Source organism: Acinonyx jubatus, chromosome X, assembly GCF_027475565.1.
Source record: "Acinonyx jubatus isolate Ajub_Pintada_27869175 chromosome X, VMU_Ajub_asm_v1.0, whole genome shotgun sequence".
Classification (NCBI taxonomy): Eukaryota; Metazoa; Chordata; class Mammalia; order Carnivora; family Felidae; genus Acinonyx; species Acinonyx jubatus.
In genome coordinates, this window is record NC_069389.1 from 103788657 (window position 1) to 103815472 (window position 26816).

A 26816-nucleotide genomic window follows, 5' to 3' on the forward strand; every position below is an offset into this window, starting at 1 on the left:
GACACAGAATCTGAAGCAGGCTCCAGGCTCTGAGCTGTCAGCACAGAGCCCAACACAGGGCTCAAACTCACAAGCATGAGATCAAGACCTGAGCCAAAGTCGGACATGTAACCGACTGAGCCACCCAGGTGCCCCTTCAATATTTTAATAACAAGTACAGTGGTACTGGCTATTAGATAATTAACATTAGTATATTATAATGAATATTCTATTTTATTAAATATTACTATATTATTTACAAAATAACAAGTATGGTAGGTACCATCTGAAAACTAATCCTGCCAGTCAAGATGCTATACTTAAAATGTCCGTCAGTGCCTGGCATACCCCAAGCCCTTTGTTTAACCACCCTACCCTTAACCCCCGCTGTCCAGGCAGCCATGTTATATACTATATTACTCAGACATTCACTGGCCACAGCCACCAGGACTGGCCATAGCCAATGGGACTCAGTATGGGCTCACAAGCCAAGGGCTGAAATCCAAAGGCCAACTAGGAACACTTTCTGGCCTAACACAAAAAGATAACCTGACCAACCAATCAGATTCCTAGTCTTAGGATTTGGAGTTAGGAAACACAAAAAAGTACGCAAGGGGCAGTTAGTCCTTTCCTGGGGGGAAATTAGAATGGAAAAGATGATAACAAAGTTATCACTAAATACACAGAAGAAGGGGTCAACTAGGGTTGAACACAAGTGGCAGCAGTTAATCACAGAAGGGAGTATGGACATCACAATCAGCACATAAAGAAGGATGGCAATCCAGGTGCCAACAGGGACAAACACAGTGAGACCTGAGGGGTTCCCACAGAATAGAAAACCCAGAAATAAACCCACAACTAACTATATGGTCAATTAATCTTCAACAAAGCAGGAAAGAATATCCAATCGGAAAAAGACAGTGTCTTCAACAAATGGAGTTGGGAAAACAGACAACAACATGCAAAAGAAAGAAACTGGACCACTTTCTTACATACATCATACACAAAAATAAGTTCAAAATGGATGAAAGACCTAAATGTGAGACCTGAAGCCACAAAAATCCTAGAAGAGAACACAGGCAATACCTTCTTTGACATCAGTCATATCAACTTTTTTCTAGATAGATCTCCTGAGGCAAGGGAAACAAAAGCAAAAATAAACTACTGGAACTATTGGAAGGTAAAAAGCTTCTTTCTGCACAGCAAAGGGAATAATCAATAAAACTAAAAGGCAACTAACTGAATGGGAGAAGATATCTGCAAATGACATATCTGATAAAAGGTTAGTACCCAAAATATATAAAGAAGTTATAAAACTCAGCAGCCAAAAAACAATCTAAATGGGCAGAAGACATGAACAGACATTTCTCCAAAGAAGACATCCAAATGGCCAACAGACACATGAAAGGATGCTCAACATCACTCATCATCAGGGAAATGCAAGTCAAAACTACAATGAGCTATCACCTCACACCTGTCAGAAGGGCTAAAATCAACAATACAAGAAACGACAGGTGTTGGTGAGGCTATAGAGAAAGGAGAACCTTCCTACACTGTTGGTGGGAATGCAAACTGGTGTAACCACTCTGGAAAACAGTATGGAGGTTCCTCAAAAAGTTAAAAATATAACTACCCTACAGTCCATCAATATCACTATTGGGTACTTATGCAAAGAATACAAAAATACTAATTCAAATGGACACATGCACCCTCATGTTTATAACATTATTTACAATAGCAAAGATATGGAAGCAGCCTAAGTGTCCATCGATTGATGAATGGATAAAGAATATGTGGTATAGGGGCACCTGGGTGGCTCAGTTGGTTGCGTGTCTGACTTTTGATTTTGGCTTAGGTCATGATCCCAGGGTCGCAGGATCCAGCCCCACATTAGGCTCAGCATTGAGCATGGAGCCTGTTTGGGATCCTCTCTCTCCCTCTGCCCTTCTCCCCCATTCATGCTCTCTCTCTCAAATAAAGAAAGAGTATGATACACACACACACACACACACACACACACACACACACACACTGGATTATTCAGCCACAAAAAAAGAATGAAATCTTGGGATTTGCAATGACACCGATGGAGCTAGAGAGTATTATGCTAAGCGAAATAAGTCAGAGAAAAAACAAATACCAATTCATTTCATTCATATGTAGAATTTAAGAAATAAAACAAATGAGCAAAGGGAAAAAGAGAAAGAGTGAGAAACCAAGAGAAAGGCTCTTAACTATAGAGAACAAACTGATGCTTACCAGACGGTAGGGTGAGGGAGCTGATGGGGATTAAGGGGTGCATTTGTCCTGATGAGCACCAGGTGAGGTATGAAGTGTTGCATCACTATATTGTACACCTGAAACTAATTTAACAGTATATGCTAACTAGAATTAAAATAAAAACCTAAAAAAAAACTTAAAAAGCCAAAAAAAAATTTTAGGGATCCCAGTAACACAACTGACAGATAAACTAGAGAAATTCTCCTGGCTTGAAACTACCAACAAAACCCCACTTCTTTTTTTAATGTTTATTTATTTATTTATTTGTGGGGGGAGGGGCAGAGAGACAGGGAGAGAGAGAATCCCAAGCAGGCTCCACACTGTCATCATGGAGCCCAACACAGGGTTCCATCCCACGAACCATGAAATCATGACCTGAGCCAAAATCAAGAGTCCAGTGCCTAACCAACTGAGCCACCCAGGCGCCCCAAAACCCCACTTCTACATGACCACCAAAGGCCTGATTCAAGCACCCTAGAACAGGGGTTTTTAAAGTGTGATTCCTGGACCAGCAGCATCTACAACACCAGAGAACCTGTTAGAATGGAAATTCCCACTGAAGGCCAAACTCTGGAGGTGGATCTCAGCACTCTGTTTTGGTTTTTTTTGTTTTTTTTTTTCCTTTTGAGAGAGAGAGAGAGAATGTGAGAGAGCATGAGTGAGCAAGCATGAGCAGGAGACAGGCAGAGAGAGTGGGAGAGAGGGAATCCCAAGCAGGCTCCTTGCTGTCAGCACAGAACCAATGCAGGGCTCTATTCCATAAACCATGAGATCATGACCTGAGCTGAAATCAAGAGCCGGAAGCTCAACTGACTGAAGCCCCCCAGGCGCCCAGCAGTCGTGTTTAATAAGCCCCCCAGGTGATTCCAATCCAAGCTCAGGTTTGAGAAGTAAACCCTCAAAGCTGCCTTGCCCAGCATGCCAGTATTACCTGGAAGTGGACTGCCACTGCCCTTAGAACACGTCAGGGGTAAGTCCTCCTAGAGGCAGATTCTCCAGTTGGTCAGATTTGCTGACCAAGGAATTGACTTCTGTGCAATAACGTATGCCTGCTGATTCCAGTATATAATTCACCATACCCAAGCAGCTCCAGGATGCAATATATACTCTGAATAAACAACCATAGGTAGGCCGAGGACTTTAAGATTTGAAGATGCCACCTAGAAATTATCAACACTGGGTCCAATAAGCAGCTTTTAATGAGATCTTTCCACATCTAGATAAAACTGGCTTGTCTTCCTCCTGCAAGTGGAGGGAGCAGGTGTTTGTGGCTGAAGCCTAATAGGTAGATTGTTTCAGGCAAAAACAACTTTGGTGCAGGATACAGGAGAAAGATTAGTATACATTGGGCAAGAACCAGACTACAGGGAGATATCAATCACTACCTGCTTACAACCTCTGCTGCTCATGCTGCCAAGTTTCATATCACATGACCTTGCCCGGTAGCCACAGGGTGTACGCCTGACCCAGTTGCAGCCAAGTCAGTCAAACTATTTACCTACAATGTGACCTGATGCAGAAGATGATCTATGTCCCTGTGATTCTCCCACTCAAAAAATCTGAGGACTGTAGCAGTTAGAAATGACAGCTAATGCTTACCAAAAATGCCCTGGAGAAGAGAAGGATCTATGAAGGATCATGGCAAGGCAAAGTAACAACAAAAGCAGAATGCATTGAACAGCATGAGGTTCCAAGAAATAAAATCAGTAGGCCATCCATTAAGGCTATAGAGAAGCAGAGATACTGAGATAGAATGACAATGACAAGGACATTGAGAGACATCATGTGGTCCTAAAGAGAGACCGAAAGTATAACTGCCTGGATTCCTGCTGGCTTACAATACTCACCTTTGCATATTTAGGTATCAGAGTGAGTTACTAGAATGCCTGAGAAGGGGGCCATTTAAATTTGTTTTGGTGTAAGAGCAGGTGAGGGTGATTAGCAAGTTGAGAGAGACAGATGCACTGTAATGAGAGAGACAAAGAAAACAACAGAGAAATACAGGTCAAAGGAGACAGAGAAAGTCCTACTGATGCAAAGCTTGAAGGGCATTCTGTCAGACAAGTGGTCACGGCTACAACCCCTTCTCCCAGAAGTACAACCCCTTCTCCCAGAAGTTTACCCTAAAGTCCAGTGAAATGAAGAACAAAGGAATAAATGAATGCACAAATTAATAAATAATAAATACATTTTAAATACATGAAATTAATGACATTTGTCAGGATGGACAGAGGTGACTCTGGTCAAGGCCCTGTGGCAGAATAGAGCAAGGGAGCTTCTGAGATCAAATCACTATGAGAGTAGAAAGAGATGGCACTAGTGAGCCAGCCCTTGCTCACAGCCAGGTAGTCAAAGAGGAACAGGACTGAATCTGAGGGGTGCCAAACCCAGCAACCAATTGCACCTCGGTTCTTCTGGTGTCCTTAAGAAAAGTTAATGTTTCTAAAGAGTTCAGGTGTTTGAATTCCAGATCAGTTTTTGCGAGAGCACCTTGGCCCAGGGGTGGCCTGGGTGGGATCTCACTAAGGGGCCAGGGAAGTGACTCGAGTGGGAGTGTTCTGCACTAAACATATCAACTCTGTCATGATGAGTGACAACGCACAGTCCAACACAGCAATGGCAACAGGGGAAATCAAAGGATCAAAACCCTTGCCAACTTCAGTAGCAGTGAAAGTGACATAAAAGCCTGTCCTGAAGCAAACAGGTTAGAAAAGCCAAGGTAGAAGTCTCCACCCTCAAAGGGCTTGTCTGAGTTCAGACCCAGTGCCAAGAGAAGAGTAGCAGGACCAAGCCCTGAACCCAGATAAACATACAGGACCTTGGGGGCATTCCCAGACACACAGAACATTTTGCTCTTACTGCCTATTTTGACCCTGCCACCTTAACCCCAGAAACATTTTTGTTCTGTGTTTTGCTCTCTCCTCGACACAGAGTGGAGTCACTCAGGTTAGAAGAATTCAACCTTGGTAGGAGTTTAATGCCTCTACTTCAACTTATAAGAAATTTCTTTGAATGTATAAATAGGGATTTGACATCTTGAAAGCAACTGAGCCCATGAGGAAAGACACTGTATGCTGATCTCCCCAGTTATACAGCTGGCATATGTTGCATTAAGTCCTCTTCTCAGAGTACTCTTGTTTCACCAGTTTATAACAATGATAACCTGAAGCGTGGTGCCTGGGGGCGGAAAAAAAGGCATCTCCTGAAATCCAAAAGCTGGCCTGATGGTCACAGCTAGGTCGTGTTATTCTCCTACTGGACATTAACAATTTCACATATCAACCCCAAAAAAATGTTACTCTGAGAACATGAAAGTGTGCGGCTAAACAAAGCCACTTCATAATTTTGTCCTAAGCCCAAAGTCAAGGTCACTGTGCCCCCAACAAACTACCAAACACTGCTGCTCCCTCTCAGCTAAAATGAGTAATCCCTATTTCTTTACCAATTATAGCTTTTCTATCTCTAACCTGCCCTCTCTATAGATTTTACTGAGAAACCCAGTTATAGAATCATCCCTGATTTCTGACAGCATCCAGTCTAGAAGGAACCCTCATTTCCTTAGACCCTCCCTCAATCACCTAACCAAAGCTCAAATCCTATAATAGGTTCTTTCTACTATCCTCTCAATGTGAGACCCCATGGTTCCCCGTGGTTTCTGTTCTCTCCCCCTACAGCAAGTAATAAGCCCAACTTGTCCAACTACAGGTGTGTTCCTGGTAGACTTTAGCTGAAGATCACTGGCATGCCCCTAAAATGTATTATTTTAATTGATTCATTTGGCCTTTATTGTTGTGTGTGTGTGTGTGTGTGTGTGTGTGTGTGTGTGTTTCATTAAATGTTGGAGGACATAAACTTTCAGTATCATATTGATGATTTCTGGGGGTGGTAATAGGGTTTTACATGTTGAGCATACAATAGCTGCAAAGAGGTTAAGGAGAACAGGTAAATAGCTATATTATATTAGGAGAAACTGCCTAGTTAGGTTCTATTATGGTAAGTAACATTAATTATTAAACCACTTGAGTGCATTTTAATGGAAATTTGGTGCTGTTTTAACAAAATTGGTGTCAATTTGGGGGCTCAGGGATGCGTGACATTTTCTCCCATTTAAAGTAATGGTAATTGCAACTTTGACTTAGGAGGATTTGCACTAAAGGAGATTGCCAGAAACAAATGACAAGAGGAAAGATTATAAGTATGGATATGCAAGACCACAGATTCATTCTGAAGAATGGGAAAATTCTGGAACATCTGAGGGGAGTTGCTCATAATTTCTTTATGGAATCACCAAGAAATTACTATCAATTTCCAAGTCATAAAAATATAGCAAGTAGAACTAATCAACACAAATAAAATGGTCAATGTCTAAAACTGCACATAGTAAAATTTATTAGAAACAAAAAAACAAAAAATACATGTCATTTGTAACATTGGAAACATGGTGAAACTGCACATGATAAAATTTGTTATTGACTATAATTTTAAAAATCACACGTTCTTGAAAAATTTAGATTTATAAAATTTGACCCAGGGAAACTATACCTTGATGAAAATAACATCCACAAATATGAAAAATAATTTATTGATAAGTTAAAATGAAACTAATCAATCCCAATGAAAATATGTTCAGAATAAAAATACAAATGGAAAAAAATGGAATTGTTCTACCTTGCAATTTAGAAAACTCATCAAGGATTTTAGTTAGCTTAAGGGAATTTATTTCAAATATTTGCTCAATAAAAAATCATCAATACTGGGGTATTAGTTAGGATACAGTTCCATATACCAATAACAACAAAATTTAAGACAGGGGCTTAAACAGATGAAAAACCATTTCTCTCCCAAGATAAAGAAGTCTAGAAGTGGGGGCACCTCAGGGCTAGAAGGCAGTTCCATGGTCATCAGAGACCCAGGCTCTTCTATCCAGCTACTACATCATCCTTGATGTGCATCCATTTAATTCAAGATGATTGCTTGAACTCCAGCCACCAAGTCCACATTCCAACCAGAAGGAAAGAAGAAAGGATGAAGAAAACTTTTAAAGACACTTTCCAGAAGTTGCAATGTCACTTCTGTTTACATCTCACTGGCCAAAACTTAGTACAGGTCCATACCTTGCTACAAAGGAAGCTGGGTAATAATAGTCTTTTAAGCCAAGTGGCAGTGTGGAAAACTGAAAATAAATGTTCTTACTAAGCAAGAAGTAGATGTGTACTGGGATGCAATTAGGAGTGTCTGTCCCTGTTAGCATAATTGTGATATACATGCTTATACTCGGAAACAGGGAGTCCAAATATTCTTGGAGCCAAAATAGATGGGGGATCCAAACTCCTAGATCAAAAATACTACTGGTTCAAAATGGTAGCCAAAAATAAAATATTTTGTACCCCTCACAAATATATCAGGAAGGAAGTCTCTAAGTGATAGACTCTGAACTTTCCACTGAGCTATGCCCATGGGGGCTCAAATGTTATAATTTGGGATACTGCTAGAGGACTGTTATTCACACACTAACTATAAATCGGGACACCTCAACAGAAAGAGCCTGTGCTAGATTCCCCTCCACACTCATCTTGTACCCAGTCCTTTTGCAATGTAACACTGCAGCATCTCCCATCTAGAACTGGAGTCAATTTCTCTACCCCTTGAATCTGATCTGGCCTTGTGATTTGCTTGAAGTTGTGTGAAATCCAAGCCTGGGCCTCAAGAGACCTTGCAAGCTTTCGCTCTTCCTTTTGGAACCCTGCCAAGTTACCATGTGAACATGCCCAAGCTAACCCACTGGATGATAACAGATACATGGCTGAGGTACCCCCACTGACCAAGCCAACAATCAGTCAACCACCACAACCAGAGTCACCTAACTGACCAGTAGTTGACCAAAGACATGTGAGTGAGCCCAGTCAAGACCAAAAGAACTGCCTATCTGAGCCCAACCCAAATTGTCAACCCACAGAATTGCAAATTAAACAAATGGTTGTGTTGGGGTGCCTGGCTGGCTCAGTCGGTACAGCATGAGACTTCTTGACCTCAGGGTTGTAAGTTTGAGCCCCACATCAGATGTGGAGATTACTTAAAAACATATAAAAAAATAAATGGCTGTTTTAAGCTACCAAATGTTAGAGTGGTTTGTTATGCAATAAAAGCTAACTGATGCAGAACCTAAATAAAACAAAACCAAACCAAGCGTAGTTGTCTTCAAAGCCTGAAGCTGACAATTCTGAATACAATTCCAAATGTTTCCTTCAGTATATTAAGTCCAAACTCTACATCCTGGGAGACACAATCACTTTTACAGTTCTACGAGGTTTGAGCAGTGTAGCAACTCCAGCACCGACCTAGCACTCTGGAAGATCTCCACATAAGGAAAATTATGGCATGCAAATTATTCACACATAGTTTACATTGCTGTTTAAAAAAAAACCCTACAAAATAAAAACAGATGTTTTAAAAACATGGGCATGCATATTCAAATTTTAGCAGTAGATGTGCATTTATAATAGCATATGAAAAGCATCACTTTTTCTCCTACTATCATTACTAGGCAACCATTGCCATTTCGCAGAAGAGGAAACTCAAAATGCTGTAACACTGTTGTATAATAAACCATTGTTCACTGATAAACTTAGTCTCACCAATAATCACAAAATATGATAGATAATAAAAAATCCCGCATAGATGATACGATTCTCATTAGAAGTTACCAAGTTTGTATTCTATAATGGTACCTCTTGTGACACCTTTTCTATTAGTCAATGTTCCTGCCATGTATGATCATGTAATCAACCACAAGCTGTAGGAACTGACCTGGCTACAGAAGCTGAACACTGAAGCAGTGTATGCATAGTGTCCATACTGGCCCCTAGAGGCGGGGGTGGGTTCAAGGCTCTTCTGTGGTCCTCCCCCTATGCTCCTACACAAGTAGTGGAGGAGTCTGAACTGATGGGTAAGATTCCCAAACACTTCTTGAACCAGTGTTCTAAGTGGGTAGAGCTGTAGAAATCTAAACAATCCCATATGGATAGCCTCTTTCTGGATTCATTCATTCCCTCTGGAGTTGGTAGTTTCGAGTTTTTTTTCTCATTGGAATGGCAAATTCTGAGTTGATTTCGGCCTAAGGGAAATGCTAAACCATTCATCTTGCTTTGGTTCTGAGTTCCAGGCAGCCTCTCCCTTAAACCTCCTTATGCTCAAGCCCAACTCAGTAGCATGCTAAACTGGAGTTTGGAACCAATGTCCCAGTTTATAAGATGCTACTTAGCTTTCTTTTACCACTCTTTTATGCACATGTATCCCTTGTGGAACACATAGAGGTGGTAAGGCCAAGGCAGAATTAAGTATTCCTGAGTCCCCAGGCCTATTACCATCATAATTCTACCCCTTAATAGATTTATAATAGATTTATAATAATCTCACCTTCACCCCTAACACTGGCATGATCTCAGCAGACAGAGCAAATATATGCCCCAGGGAACTGACATTTGGAGAGCAAAGTCCCAAGAAAGAGATTGAGTTTCAGTCCTCCAACTTGAAGCAGTGCTTCTGTACGCCCAGAATATAATCTCCCACATGTAACAGGCAGGTGTTAGTATTGATGCAAATATTCATTTTAGGAGGTAGGGCAGACTTCAAACTGCAGGAGCAGCAAAGGTCCAGCACATGACCTAAGTCTTCCTAAAATAAGCAGTGTGACATATTTGGCCTACTGGATTCTTAGATCCAAAGAGTCACATGGCCAAGTAGATGGCAGGCCCAAACTCTTAATTCTCTTAATGTTGTTTTAAACTACATCCAGGGATAAAGAGAGAACAATGGTGGGATGAAATTCTGGGGTGTCATATGCCTTCTCTAAAGTTTTCTGAGTCCCTTGTCCGTCATACGTTCTCATGTTGACTCTGATTTGGGCATTATCTAAATCCTAATCTATGAATTTGTGGAAAAAATATAAAGGGATAGAGTAACAGAAATAACCCTTAGTGATTGGCAAGGCCTAATTGGGAGAAAATACATTCCTTGCAATGGCTTTCCTGATAAGGTATCTTCAGTGAGCACTGACCAAATGTCTAATCATGGTTGTGAACTTCAGAGGCTTCAGAGCATGGATGCAATCACTGCATGTAGAGTTCACTAATAAAAAAGGAATTGAGGGCTTTATTGCACAGGGAAAGTAGACTCTTTGAGGTGGAGAGGAAAATTTAATAAAGAAAAAGCAAATCCAAAAGTCAAAAAGACATTAAGTAATGCCTATACCCAGAATGGCTTGGCTTTGAGAACTGGGTTCACCTGGAAATAGTGGAAGGCTATTAGTCAGCAGGTAGAATGATTACAGGATATTTTAAAACTTTTGTCCAGGAGATACTTTGAGCTTTTGTTGTGATGGGAGAAAAGTTACAGAAGAATTAGGAAATAAAGAAAGAGAATAAAGTTTGACATCTTAGAAGCCAGGATAGATGTATGAAAGAAAAAGATATACCCAGACCTAACTGCAATCCTCCCTCATGAAGGTAAGGGAGGCTGTCTACCTACCTGTATGCAGTATAGCTAACACATATGGAGAAACAATAGATGGAATACTCTTGGCGATCAGAAGAAAATGGGTAAATTATATTTCATCAATGCTCTCATATGGCCAGTACAAAAACTAAATGGCATTTGGGAGACTTATACTCAATTCTGGGAGAGAACTGAATAAGGTATCTATCAATCCCAACTGATGATGATAATGGTCACACACCAAATATTCTAGAAAAGATAAGACCTGGTGCAAAGATCTTTACTGTCTTAGATATAACAAATGGGCTTTGGTCTTTACCACCAAATGAGGTATATTAGTTCAAAGCTGTATTCATGATGGGAGGTAGACAACTGCACATACATGGTACTCACCATCAACCTTCCATAGATAAATGGGGACTCTCAAAAATAGACCACAAAATTTGGTAGTCCTATACGGACAAATACTAATAGCTATCTCATGGGGAAAAGATCAGAAATTAACCAAGCATGTCTCGGCCTTCAATGGAAATATATAGCTTGAATCTGATTACAGTGGCCTAGATGAAAGTTTCCCTAGTGGGAAAGCAATGTATCAGGAAATGGACAAATCATCAGGTCACAGATGTAAAAGCCTGGTGATACCACAGCACAGTTATATGCCACACCACAGTGATAAAGGCCTACACTTGGTCCAGTTATCTCGTGAACCACTGCTACAGGCAAGAGGCACCAACCAGCACGGACACCACTTATAGAGACAATAGCCTGGGCACTAGCTTTGGCCTTACAAAAACTTGGTAACCTTTTAACCTCTGCCGAATAAGAAATCCCAACGCCACAGCTACTGGTTATATGAGAAAGTTTCATTTGTTTATGGAGAGAAATCAGAACCTAGCACTTTGTACCAGTGCAGAATATCCTGATCCAAGCACATCATCTGCTAAGTGTCCATAGAGGAGTAGACCTAACAACAGGTCAGTGATATACTATCCAATCAATATTCTCCTTGAACACTCTACACCTTTTAATGAAATAACTAAGGGCTAAGCAGAACTATGTATACAAGGGGAGTGTCTTAATTGGGGTTTCCTCAGAAGCAGACCCTGGGATGATTCTCAGGCAAGTAGTATTACCGACAAGTTGACTCCAGAAAATACCCAGAGAGGAACAAGTGATACAGGGAAAGAAACAAAGTCAATAAAAAGTGTGTCATCAACACAACTACTACTTTGAATGACTGGAGCTTAATTCTTTGAGTAAACTCCAGGGAACCATATAGAAAAGACCCAACCTGATTCCTTGTTTGCAGAATGTGCAAAGAGGGAAGTGGATAGAAGAACAGGGACCCTGAGAAAGACCTCACTCAAGGGGTGAGAGAGTTTGGGTACTTATACACCAACCCCAATTAGTTTTTGGTTAAGAGGCACTCAGAGGTGTTAACTTTCTAGTTCTTCCAGCCTATCATGCAAAGGGTAGAAAAGCCTTCCAAAACTTCTGATAAAGTCCTCAGACAAAGCCCTTAGACACAGAGCGGCAGTTAGAAATCAGCTGGAGCACACAGAAATAAGGCTGAGGGATAGGGGACAGAACAGATGGCATTAGCTATATATATTTGAACCACAGGAAAATCTTACCCCTTGTCAATTGGGGAGGGTAGCTTGGACAGACTAAATGAAGGAGACATGGAACAGAATTCTGATAGAAGTTTGAAATTTGATGACAACTAGAGGATTTCAAGAGTTAGTTAAGAATAGCTAGAGAGAAAACAACGTGGACACCAGCACCATCATGGGACTTGAAACTGGCAGGGGAATCTGAAATAGCTGCATTGGCTACTGCACCACAGAGGAGGAACAATAACCTACAGTGGGGACCTTGGCCAGTAATTGGGAAATAATAGCATTTTATTTTGGTGACAGTAGACAGCTCCACCAGTTGAGCAGAGGCTTTTCAAACCAAACACCCTGCAACTAAGATAGCTGCAATAACTTCTCTTAACTGCAAGGTCTCAGACAATACACCAAATGTGGGCACAGGTTTCATGGGAGAATTGTGTAATGCGACAAGTATCCAGGTTTTCCATATAGCATAACCACTCATAGGCCAGGGAAAAAGGAGCTGTGCAATAAAGAATGAGATACAAATGGCTATTATTACAATGAGAGATTACTGAGCTCACTGCCTTCTTTTGATTCTAAGGAAATTAGTGCCTGAGTATCCAGTGGATCAAGACAGATGCTTTCCAAGTGCCTCTTTGGGAGCCCAAGGATTATTGGTAAACCCATTCACCTCTTGTCTTCTACAGAGGTCTTGAGTGAAGAAAACCACTCAGGGTCCCTGTTCTTCTATCCACTTCCCTCCTTGCACATTCTGCAAACAAGGAATCAGGTTGGGTCAGATTCCCATACAACCGATTGGACCATTTTTGCTGGTGAGCTGGATCATTGTGCATTTATACAATTGTATTCAAGAATACAGCATGCTCTTCTGCTTCCTCTGGCCTCCAAGTAGCTGGTAAACTGATTGTCCTGCTTTATCTCTCCAACAGGGCAGCCAAGCCTAGGGCTACTACCCCATCAGTCTCAGCCCCTTGTTAGAAATGGGATTTCTTTCTTAGAACTTTTGAATTTTCTATCATACCTTAGTTTCTCTGTGTAAAACTGACAATAAGAGAGGTTTCAAATAGAGACTTGGGCATTTTGTATCTCCAACATTGTATTATTTGGACTATGCTATCATGTGGGGTTCACTGCATGGGCCTCCTTGGTAGGCTATGTGCAACAACAATGCTGTACATAAAATAAGATGAATATAGTAGGTGGTGATTTTTTCACTGAATATATAGTGTGGCCTTTAAGTTAAAGTCCTGAATAAAACCATTTCACAAGTTTCTGAGGATGACATCAGAGGTATTCAGTGAACATTTTGGAGAGCTGAATTTCACTTCTCTTTGGTCCAAAAAAGTTTCATAAGAGCCATGATATGGATCAGGAAAATGGCCCCATGAAAAGGTTCCAGGAACTTACCTGCAGATTTTCTCCCCTAAAGCAGATAGTCACATACAGCTTAACTATTAACCCCTCTGGGTTAACAGAGAAAGAACAAGCAGAGATTGTTAAATTTCCATGAAAGAAGTTTAAAGATCCTAATTGTACTTGCACGCACCCTGCATCTTAATTCCTAAGAAATGCTGAACTGATTGATCAGAGTCCAGGACCCTCACTGTTTTTCAGTGCACAAAACTTGGGGGTTTCAAAAAACCCTCTCGGGTATCATTTTCTCTAGCTCAGGTAATACAGCATTTAATCTCACTGGTGTACAAAATTCCAAGATTTTATTTTGGGCTTAAGAGCTCTGGATTGAAGTCTGAAGCAAAAGCACCAGCTATTGAAGAATTACCTTGCTTACCTTTGCCTCCTTTGTGAATCTTACAGAAAGGGTAGTTAAGTGGGACAGATTTGTGGATCTCTCGGTCCCTTGACCTAATATCACCCTAACCTCATAATAGCACCTTCATTTCACCCCAATCTCCAACAGAGTAGAAGACTCTAAGTCCTAACAATAGAAACAGTAAAAGGAACCCAATCAGGAGCATGGCAGGAAGAAATATGAAATCTAGACAATGAATGAAGACTTGGAAGAGTCCAGCAGACACTGGTTTGTCCTTCTAGATCTATTCCTATGTTTCAGAATGCCTACGAGAAGACTGAGGGTGTAAAAGATGCTGACTTGCATGCACGGCTACCCAAGTTTTGCTGGTGATACACTAAATAGAGTCTGATAGGAAATGCTAAAGATCTTGGTGGGGGGTGGGAGGTGGGGAACAACTCTTTAGTGATCCAAACCTTGTTTGGTAATGAAAATCACTGTCCTGCATTCCCCAACTTTGCTTATTTGCTGTGTGTTTCACACTAGATCCCAATTCATTTTCCCTGTTCCCCTGACAACCTGACCTCCATCCTGATTAATCACAAACCAACAGTTTCATGTGAAAGACACAGGTTGTTTCCTGAGCCAACAGGCCCCGTGGCAGAGGCAGTAATGTTAAACACTCCATTTGTTTCCCTACATTTGCCAGCCCTCTTTCAGATACACAGAACCATGTGACTACTTTGGGACAATAAAATATAAGTGGGTGTGACATGTGTCACCTCTGAGCCTATGTAATGACGAACCTACATGAGACTCTTCAGCTTCTCTTTCTCCTACAGTAGCAGCTGAAAAGGCCACATGTCCCAGATTGTACTGCCACAATACTAAACACTGGAGCCTCAGTCAGTCTGGAACCTTAAGTGACTGTGTGAAACAGATCCCCTCCCATTCTCATATCCTTCTGACCTGCATGGAATCTGTAGTGTGAGCAAGAAATAAACTCTTGGTGTATAAAAACTCTGATACTTTGAGATTGTTTGTTTTCTGAGCCTAACTGTAGTCCTATGGATGCCAGCCCCCATTCTTCTACATCCATAGCACTTATTTCGTAACCTTAACTTAGTTGTTAATAACTCTACATGTTATACCCAGACTCCTCTGAACTGGCTCTATGGGACAGAAGATCATGCACAAGTCAGCAAACAAAGCTTTAACTTTCAACCAAATACATAGTAGAGTGAGCAAAACAATTCAATAAACACAACTATTTTTCTACTGCACAAAAAACAGGAAATAATTAAATTTCTTATAGACATTTCTTTATTATATTTTCCCACTTGAATATTTAGAGAATAATTTAAATGTAATGCATACTGACAGCAAGCACAGTATCAAATATTAGTTTTTTTTAATATTTTTCTGTTCTCACCCTTTATTCCTTTAGGAAAAAAATATTTAGATGACCTCAAAAGAAACAATTATTATGCTAATCACAGTATGCAGTAACACATACAAGCCCATACTCAATAGAAAAGAAAGCAACAAAGAAGTGAAAAAGTCTTTCTCCTCAAATCATTTTAATTCATTTTTCCACAGCCATATAAATTTAAAGTATGAAACAACAATAATACAGCTATAGAATCTAGGTTCTCTTTCAAAGCAGCGGCATATAAAACATAGAAAAGCTAAAACCTCAGCACAAGCTTCAAAAGAACAAGGACTGAGAGGATTTTGATGAAGACATGAAATGCACAAAATACAGTACACAAAAATACTAGAATGCATAAAATATAAAGCTACACATTTCAGGTAGAAAGCATTGTAAAATATATAAAATATGCAAGAAATCAAAACCAAAGAGATTTTTCTTAGAGTACCATGAATACACTGGAACTGGCAATTAGCATTTGAAGATGGGAACAAGAAAATAGCAGTTTCCCATTTAAAACTTTATTTCTAGGCTTTAGGATTTCACCTTCTTGACATCCTTCTTTCCAGAGCTCTCAGTAGCTGACTCTGCTTTTCTTTTCTGTGACTAAAATGGAAACAGATTTAATGTTCTGCTCCAATATGCACATTTTTAAATGGCCCAACAATGTTAAATCTAGGATGTAAATGCATCAAAAAAAAATTTTAACATGAATATTCACTTAAATGTTATACTCACAGTTAATGTTCTATATAGCCCAACAAAATATATAACCCAATGTAAAATAACCTTCAAAGACTTTTTTTTTAAAGACACAAAATACCCATCAAAAATAGTCAGCAAATATCTACTTACACAGGGTACCATAAATGTACTCTCATGTTAAAGAACTACTTAATACTTAAAGTTTTCTAGGCAAATGCTATTTATTTTTAAAACCTTATGATAGATGTTAAAGCACCATATTTCATATATTCTATGATGCGCATTTCTTTTTCACTTTAGCATCTCTGAAATCAGGATGCATCTTACAATTGATGACAAATGAGTTAGTTGGCAGCAGTTTCACTTAGCAATACAGAAAATGATGCTGTTTCTTACAATAGGAAGCATCTTAGACTTGATGAAATATGGTAGTTTACTTAACCACACTCAAATACTATGATCTATTAAAGAATATTTCAAATTGTAGCTATACAAGGCGACCTGACTGGATTAAAACCAAGTCATCTTATTATTCAGCAATTTATTTGTTACCAAGTAGACCAAGTAAAGCTTTGCTGTCTGCTCCAAGTCTCATTTGTACTCATAGTTCCACAAAGATCAGAAAACTTATTTGATCAAATCAGAACTCCAAGTTTCAACCTCAGCCCCATCCCATACCACCCCACCCCTCTCCTACTCCCCCACGACAACTTGACTCTCCATTCAAAGGATTTTACTTGCATTATACTTCTGCTTAAAGTCATGAGGAATTTTTTAAAATATTGAGCCCTCTTACTAGGGAGTTCCTAACCATATGTTCTACAAACAAATAAGGAATGCGGTTGTAGTGTATTCTTTTTCTGTCAAAAACAAATCAGCACTTCATAAAAACAGTTTTTATAATAGGTATCACGTGGCATTAAACATAATATAGGCATTTTAATTATGTAAAAAAAGTGAGATCTACCTAAAAGTTAGGAAAATGCTGAAAATTTTACCATTGGAGTTTTAGTTGCCCGTTTCTTCTTTTCTGCTCTCTCTCTTTCCTCAATTTCCATATTTTCTTTCTCAATCAATGAAATCAGAGTATTACAGCGTCTCTGGAATTCCTAAACCAAATAGTAACAGACTTTTAATTTCTGCAACTCCGGCATAATCTTTAAAAAGTTGTAATTATTTATTGTATCATTTCTGTGGTACAGGATTTCTAAAGTTGATTTACTTCAGAACAATATTCATACAGGATATTAATGGATTCCACCAAAAATATATGGAGGGGGTAAATGTCATCCAGTGGGGTGAATGGGTAAACCAACTGTGGTCCATCCATTCAATGAAATACTATTCAGCTATAGGAAGGAAAGAACTATTGGTACACAACAACCTGGATGAACCAAAAGTGAATTACACGGAGTGAAAACAGCCAATCTCAAACAATTATTTACCATATTCTATTTACAGTAAATTCTTGAAATAACAAAAGTTTAGAAATGGAGAACTTATCAGTGGTGGCCAGGAGGTAGGAAAGGGGGGGAGAATGTGTGTGACTATAAAAAGCTAGCATAAGGGAGTCTTGTGGTGCTGATTATACACACCTACAAGTGATGAAACTGCATTGAACCACACACACACACACACACACACACACATACACACACACACACACGTGCATGTATAACCAATGAAATCCGAATAAGCTCTATGGATTATACTACTACGGATTTTCTGATTTGACATTGTAGTATAGCTATGCAAGATGTTACCATTGGGGAAAACTTGGTGAAGGGTGAATGGGACCTTCCTGTACATTTCTTTATAACTTCCTGTGAATCGTTTCAAAATAAAAAGTCAACAAAAATCATAGAAACAAAAAAGGGGGGAAGTCCTATTGCCAAAATAAGTTTTGGAAGTATTCAGGCTACAGATGTACAACAGATTTCTTTCTACATACAGGGCTTCTCAGTTCCTGATGAGCACTCTCAAGCACTAGGTGGGAGATGTAGGATGCAAGCAGTTCTCAAAGCTATTCAACCAACAGAAATCTCTTCTCACAGGACATCTTGTAGGATCAGAGTCCTGAGGAGCACATCTCAGGAAACACTGCTGTATTTGTTAATGCAGAGAAAACAATAGCTGAAAAGATTTTGCCTTAACCTTGCCACTACCTATATTTCACTGCCAGCAAATCAATGCATCCAAACTATAAATAGTGCTTATAAATGTATGGTGAGCATTAAACATATGATTCATTAATATGGATACTCACATATATTAACCCTGCATACACAGCTGTATTTAAAGGTAAATCATAGATAAATAACATTTTAAGGTACAATTCCTTTTCTGTATTAGCAACAGGGTATGATACATACAACATAGCTAAACACACAAATGAAAATGTAGGTTTACTGGCAATTAAGAACCCCCAACAGGTGGCTCAGTCAGTTAAGTGTCTGACTTTGGTTCAGGTCATGAGTTCAAGCCCCGCATCAGACTCTGTGCTGACAGCTTGGAGCCTGGAGCCTGCTTTGGATTCTGTGTCTCCCTCTCTCTCTGCCCCTCCCCTGCTCGCTCACTCGCTCTCTCTCTCTCAAAAATAAATAAACATTAAAAATTTTTGAAAAAGAACCCCCAACAAAAATATGGTCAAAGTACAAGAATAGAAAACTCATAAAAAATTAAAATGTCCACATATTTACAAAATTTTCACTGAAACTAATGATCAAAACCATTATTACACTATATGTTAACTTGGAGTTAAAGAAAATTAAATAAATAAATAAACTAAATAAACTAATGATCAAAGAAATGCAAAGTGAAACAAAGCCATCTTTATCAAATTACCAATGATATGTGCATGCATGTGTATGTGGTGTACATATCCAGTATTGGCAATAAGATGGGGATATGCGAACTTTCATTCACTGATGATGGCATGCCAATGTTAATACCTGTTATGGACTGAATTGTATTCCCCCCAAATTCATACATTGAAACTTAACACCCCCACAATGTGACTACTGTTTGAAGATAAAGCTTTTAAGGAGTTAATTAAGTTAAATGAGATCGTAAGGAGCGGGGCCCTAATCTGACAGGACTGGTCATCTTATAAGAAGAGGAAGAAACACCCAGAGATACCTCTCTCTACACTCTTACAGACAAATGGCCATGTGAGAACACAGCAAGAAGACACTATCTATAAGCCAGGCAGAAAGACCTCACCAGAAGCAAACCCTGCTGACACTTTGATCTTGGACTTCTAATCTCCAAAACTGTGAAAAACTTCTGTTTAAGCCACCCCATTTGTGGTATTCTGTTATGGCATCCCAAGCAGACTAATACTCATATACTACATTCATGGCGCCTGGCTGGCTCAGTCAGTGGAGCACATGACTCTTGATCTCGGGGTTGTGGGTTTGAGCTCCACTGGGTATAGAGATTACTTAAAAATAAAGTTTTTAAAATAATATATACTACACCTTCCTAGAAGGCAATTTGGGAGTATCAATGAAGCATCTTAAAAATCTCCTACCTTTTGAGCTAACAATTCCATTCCTAGAAACTTAATGTAAGAAAATAAGAGATGTATACAAAAACTTACAAAAGAATATTTGGAGAAGTTATTATTTTTTTAGCATGGAAATACTGAGAACGAAATTTGTGATCATTTAAAAATGGAATACACAGACAAATCTTACTATATACATATCTACAGAATTATAGCGGAGAGATTACTAAGTACAGCATTACCAGTTAGCAGCAACTATCTCTAAAAGTAGGACTAATGCTAACTTTTTTATTTTCATGTTTATACTAATCTGTATTTTCCAAATTTTCTGCAATGAATGTGTAACTCTTGGGCAATCTATAACATTTTTAAGAAATGGCAAGTGACTTTTTAATACACTTTTACTTTTCCAAATAAAAGCCAGAAAATGACATACAACATAGGAAATGATACATACAGAAATATTATTGACTATCCAAGCATTTTCTACTCTCTAAAAATTCAAGCCCAAAAGGAGGCAGAAAGCCAAAGGCAGTGTAACCAGAAAAACAAATCCTCTTATTGTTTTTAAAATATTACTATTTAAAAAATATGTATATTACTATTTACTAAAAATAACCTTACAGAACACTGTACATTCACGTTTCTTCTGCATCCTCAATTATACAAGGTTAAATAATTTAGGAAAAATAACATCCTTACTTACCAAAATAATACTGATGTTTTTAATATGCAGACCAAATATTCTCCATACCTTCATTCAATAACACACATACAAACTAAACAGCATGTTATTCAATTTATCTATTATAAAAAGGGCTAAGTTGACCCTGATGAGATTTGATTGTTGGTTTCTAGGGAGACTAGATAGAGTCTTTATGTGAAGCTGATTCTTGAATCATTAAGCTATACCGTCTGGCTGTTATTATTCTCAATAAGTAATAGCAGCCAGTGACTGAAGATATCTGTAAGACACATGTTCGTGGTTCATATGGGTGATTCAGGGGAACTAATAGTTTTGAGACTGTGTCATATGCTGGGAAGGAGAACATCTCCAAATGATTATAAATAGACTGTACAATAAGTTCTCACCTTTATTCCTTTTAACCTGTCACTACTCCAGACACAGAAAAATACCCTCTCTAGAGAACAGCACCAAGGAGTGGGAGAGTATGGATATTACCTTCCTAGCATAGGTAATGTCACTTCCTCTATAGATATCAACCCCATTTTTTATTCACATGCTTAAACACTGCCTAACTAAACAGATGGTATCATAAACAGGACACTAGCTGAAACCAGAAATTACAAGGCAAAAGGCCAGATTACCAATAAAACAGTGATTCACTTTTTGAATAACTAAGTGACTATGAAAAATTTCATGACATCTAAAGCACCTTCATCTTACATAATTTCTCCTTTCACATTCATATTCTCCTAAATTCTTGCACCTCTTTATATTCCTATTTTCCTGGGGTTACAGGGAGTGTTTTGTGTGGTCTCAAAAGGTTTCCACAAACTCTGCAGTCTAATTATCTTTTTCACCATTTCCAAACACAGGATTAGGAATGAAGTTGGAGGGAGAAAAACAGCACATAAGAGGAAGAGAGAGAATGCAAAAACAACAAAAAACAAAAAAGAATACAAAAATGACAAATGGAAAACTGGTCTGCAGTATGAATAGTGGTGGCGAAAGGAAAAAAAGTATTGTGTTCATACATGTGTGGGAGATGCTATAGTTTTAAAAAGTTAAACCAAGCTCTTCTCAGAGCTTTTAGTACCCTAATGTAGATTGGAAGTGTCAAGGACGAGATTCAGTATCAGCATTTCCTAAATCTATTTGAACACAGAACCTTTGTTCTACATATCACAGATTTGCATATCCTAGAACAATGTTTGGTAGAAACCAAGGTGGGAGATGCTGTGCAGGTTAAGATAGATGAGGCTAAGTTTGGATCAAAGTACAAAGAACCTAGACACTACCAGTGGAGAACTGAAGAATTTTACTTAATTTAGCTGACAAAAAGATTTCATTAATGGATTTCTATGCAGAAGCAGTGATGTACTCAAAGGTGTATTTTGTACTGGGAAATCTTCCCTTGATACAGATTCTCGGTTGTGTGAGTTCATAAAATTACAGACTCTCAAGATTAGAAAACTTTAAAAATCATTCAAGATGATGCTGAATCCTTTCTACTAGGTCCTTGCTAGTTAGTTGTCTGACCCGTCTGAATTCTTCCAATGATGGGAATACCAATAGACTACCTCCCAAGGTTTTCTATTCCACCTTTAGACAAATTAAAAATGTTCCATAATGCAATGCTACACTATATTTCCAGCAACTGGTTCTAGGTCTAATTCTTATACTCAGAGAGAACAAGCTGATTCCCTCTTCTGGATGACAATCCTTCAAATATTACAGGAAGTTCCCATGCCTCCATCACAAACACCTCCCAAACACCTCTCTTTTGAGCTAAATAGCCTCTCCCTTTACCTATCCTTCATTTAACCTGATTCACTTAACCTTCATTTACCCACATTCTTTTAACCAGAGCTCAGCACATCTTCTCTGTGAAGAGCCAAACAATAAATAGTTTCAGCTTTGCAGACCACACAGTCTCTGTCACAACTACTCAGCTCTACCACTGTACCATAAAAGCAGCTGTAGACAATACATAAATGAATGAGTATGGCTGTGTTCCAATAAAACCTTACTTACAGATACTAAAATTTGAATTTTGTAAAATTTTCACATTTCACAAAATAGCTTTTTAATTTTCTTCCAACCATTTGAAAATCTAAAAATAATTCTTGGCTTGCAGGCCAATACAAAAACAGGTTGGTGGGGGGCAGGCTGTAGTCTGCAAACCCGTTTTAAACTATAGTCTTTAGATTTACTTTAACAAATTGTGGTGCCTTGGTTTTTCCATACCTTCTTAATGGTTTGTGATTCTATTCAATGCAAAGTCACCCACGTTTCAACTTTTGAAATACTTTTCAAAAGTACTATTCAACTTTTGAATACTAGGATATGTATCTCTACTTTTATTTAATAAATGATGAAATATTTGCAATAAGCAGTGCTGCCCTTTACTGTGTGGTGAATATCAATCACACCAGGCACCAAGTTCAAATATCCTTTGCCCCAATACTCAGCTTCAAAGCATCAATTCAAAAGGCACAGAAAGCATCAATAGACTTGAAGTGACTTATTGAAAGAGATTAAAGAGGCTCCATGTTACACTTCCTATGTACTAAAATCCTAGACACTAAGCCTGCCTAAGTCTGAATGACAGAAGGTCTGTGCTTGTTATAGTTCAAAGTCAAAAGCAGGTGAATGAACAAGGGAAAAAAAATAAATTGCACTTCACATTTGCACCTCTAAATTTGTAGGTAGTTCTAAAAAGTCAGAATTTTCTTCTACAATTCTTAGTAAAACAAAATTGGTATTTTTCTGCTTTGCTCTTTTATTACCTCCCCATACTTTCCTTCTAGAATCAATACCTTTAACTATACATTCTCTGGTATATTTTCCAGGCTGTCACTTTTAAACATTTATCATACTTAAAAATAATGCAACAGCATTCTATATTAGAATCTCAGGGTCCAAGCATATTGGCAGTTAAATGGGAGTTAATATTCTAATAAATATATCATATATGTCTCAAACAAGTATCAAAAGTTATGATACTTTTACATAACTGCTGCCATTTAAACATCATTATTTATAAAATGTTTTTGTCACTTCCTCACAAGATAACACAGAAGTATAAATACATAAAATGGACCCCTGTTAGTGCATTTACTGTATTTCAGATTGCTAGAACAGTTCAGTCTTAAATCAAACACTGTATTTGCTAATAAAGCACATGATATTTATACCAGGCTTTTCAAACTTACAAAAAAAATAAAAAATTCAGGTATGACAGTCAAATAAAGTCTCTCATTAGAAAAAGGTAGACAAAAAGAAAAGAACTCAGAGTCATTCCTACATTTCTTTACTTTCTATCCAAATCTGATCCAACTATAGGAGACTATGAGACAGAAGCCAACTAAAATACAAATGTTCCATGCCCATTTATTCACTGAATGCCGACTTTGTGCAAGGTGCTATGCTGGTCCCTTTAGATATAACCAATGCACTTGAGGGTTAAGAGAGCAGCAGTATAAAAAAAAGGAATCTAGGGCAGATGGTGATACATTAGCCAAGGGAAGGGGGAAAAAAGGAGGAACAGAGAAAAGACAGAGATAGAAATTTGGTGATAATCAGCCTATATGGTAATTGAGGCAGACATTTGCCCACTTGCACAGAACAGTATTTCTAAAATGTAAATCTGATCACTGTCACTGCCCTATTAAAATCTTTCAATGATTCTTTCCATTTCCTATAGACACGAAGAAGACTTCTGTACAGCAGACAAGGCCCTTCACAATTTGGCTGCCAGCTATCTCTTCTTCTCTGAGTACCTCCCTACTTATACTAACCTCCTTGCAATTTCTTCATATGCTGTTTCCACAACCCAGAATGTAGTCCCATGGCCATTTCCTAGTTTTCCTAGACTTGGATCCAAGAAGGACCTCTTCTGTGAAGCCATTCCTCTAACCTAACCCCAAGGCAAAGTTAAGCACTACCTCTCCTGTACATGCCTCTGTATAGACCCTTTTTCAAACTTAAGGCTGAAAAGGGACAATTCAGTCTTTTAAATGCATGAGGAATTATATTCCTATGAGCATAAATATATTTTTTTAATATTTTAATAATTCTACAGTCAAGAAGCATCCATCAGTATATATTACAGTTCACCAACTTTACAAACAGTGTAATTGATATTTTCACATTTCTTTGTAATGCTCCAAAATATCAGTATTAGCTATTATCACACAATTAAGTGCTAATACACAAAATTTAAAAAAAAACAAGCAGCACTCTGTAAGAAATTTCCTAGACTATGCTGCATAAGCAACAAACCAAAATGTTATTGCGACTACTGAATTAAGTGGGAAATGTTTTAATTTGACTTTCATTTTTCTAAAGTATCTATAAAGAAAATCCTTCTCTAACTGGACAGATAATTTATAAAATATCCTGTGCTGAACTAGTAACCCAATTATCATTTACTATCACTGATAAACTTATAAAAAGGGAAGCAAGCTAATAAAAAGCTATAGGAATATTTTTTAGAAAGTATTTTTTCTCCTGCAATTCTAATGAGAGATGTCAATGTCTTAATTTTAAATAAGGAACACTTCCATTAATAACAAAGTTGTGATTTGAAAACAAACAGTAATAATGTGAAGTTTTTATTACACTGTATGCAACAGTGTGTGATTCTTTTTCTCAGATGCTATCAGAAAAATTCATTTAACTACCTAAGGCACGGTAATTGTAAACAACTCATTACTAATACTTTGATTCAGTTCCAAGGTACATGGCCACAGGCAATGCACACACAGCTTCCTGAGGTGGCTGTGAGAGGAAAGAAAACAGCTCCTCAGAGGCTAAAAGGTAAGAATGTTTTTTGACTCAAATTAAGAGTCAAAGCAACTCTGTAAAGGATGCAATAAATAGTTATATCAAGAAATGTTCTTTAGCTCAGAGAGTTAAATTCTGCCTTTTCTTCTTGAAGTCCTTAAAAGGACCTAAGCAGGTCTAAGGAATTACTGGTTGAACTTTGGGTATTTTCCACATGTCCTTTCCAGTAAACTGACTAACGTGGGAGATCTTTTGGACCTCTCAGGTTCCTCTCCAATCTCCCAGTCATGTTAGTCTGTCACTAAATGAATGGAGATAATATCCTGAAACTCATTCCCTAAAAGGAATGGCAAAAAAATTAATAAGCTCATGTTAGTAAACAGATTGGCAAGCATTACATAAAAGGTACTATATAAACACAGAGTATTATCATTTCCTCTTATAATCACTTGATAAAGGTCCTTTTAACTTTGATCATCTGTGAATGTCCTACAACTAAGACCCCATTATAAGATATTTTTCTTTGAAGGAAATGGTAGGGCAATTCACATGCTCTGAGCTTAAAAAACTAAATTGATCATATCCTTCCTACTTGTTTATGTAGTTCAATAGAGACTGATTGCTTACTTAAAGACCACACAAGTTCTCAGAGAAAGAAATCACTATCTTTTTAGCACACAGAAATAGAACTAAAACTCATTTTCTCTTTTGTATAGCCAGCATTTTTAAATGGAGAAAAGCCTCAAAGAAATCTTCATACTTTAGCTGAAGGCTTTTAAAAGTGAAGCATATTTAGAAGTGTAGGTTCATGCCTTTAAGCACTTTAAGACTGTTAGTTAAGTCAGGAGCCATGAATTCAGTACTTTGAGATGTCTGAATAAAATATAACTACCAAGGTTCCCACTTTTTTCCTAAGTATTTCACACTATTTATTGGCATCCCTGGGAAAGAAGAGTCACTTTTAAGCAAAACTCTGTTTTTAAAGATAGCTTCTTTGGTAAGCTAAGTTTAAAGTTTAATCATTAATAAGATTTTAATTTGAACACAGTGACACATTCACATAATCAAACTACATCCTCCGTGTTTCTAAGATAGGATTTTTCAATGAAACAAATTAATATCAGAAATGAAAACTGCCTCTTTCCAAGGGGAAAGTTCTCTTCCTAGATTGTACATGAGATTCACTGTATGAGAGCAATTATTTAAAATAAGGAGGGCAAATGGATCATCTATTAATACTCCATTCCTTTAACTCCCTAATAATTGATGTTGTCATGAAATATTCCAAAAACACCTTATGAATATATGCATGTTCTAAAATATATTATTTATACTCTAAATCCAGAAGCATAAGTAAAAATTATCCATTAACTAGGAGGGAAATAAAAAGCAATATGATAGAAAAGTTAAACAAAAACTCTGGATTAAAATATTTAAATATAAAATAAACTATTATATGTTCTCAAAGATTCTTTAGAAATCATAAACTCCACCTTCCAGAATGACAAAGGTATCTTCATTATTAACAAATAAAATAAAGGTTTCACTTAATATTCACCTAATGAATTAATATT

General features: G+C 38.0%; 1 protein-coding gene across 11 annotated transcripts in view; it reads right to left on the reverse strand.

Moving 5' to 3' along the window:
* The window catches only part of SMARCA1 (SWI/SNF related, matrix associated, actin dependent regulator of chromatin, subfamily a, member 1), a 262520-nt gene that overhangs the window by 175564 nt on the left and 60140 nt on the right, over window positions 1–26816 (reverse strand). For 3 of the 11 annotated variants that reach the window (XM_053201671.1, XM_053201672.1, XM_053201673.1), the window contains one exon: window positions 17260–17370. In XM_053201671.1, the coding sequence (XP_053057646.1) occupies window positions 17260–17370 (111 nt within the window). Of the gene's footprint in view, window positions 1–7131; window positions 16232–17228; window positions 17371–26816 lie in introns of those variants that run through there. The other 8 variants (XM_027054416.2, XM_027054413.2, XR_008289858.1 and 5 more) reach the window with 7 other exon arrangements.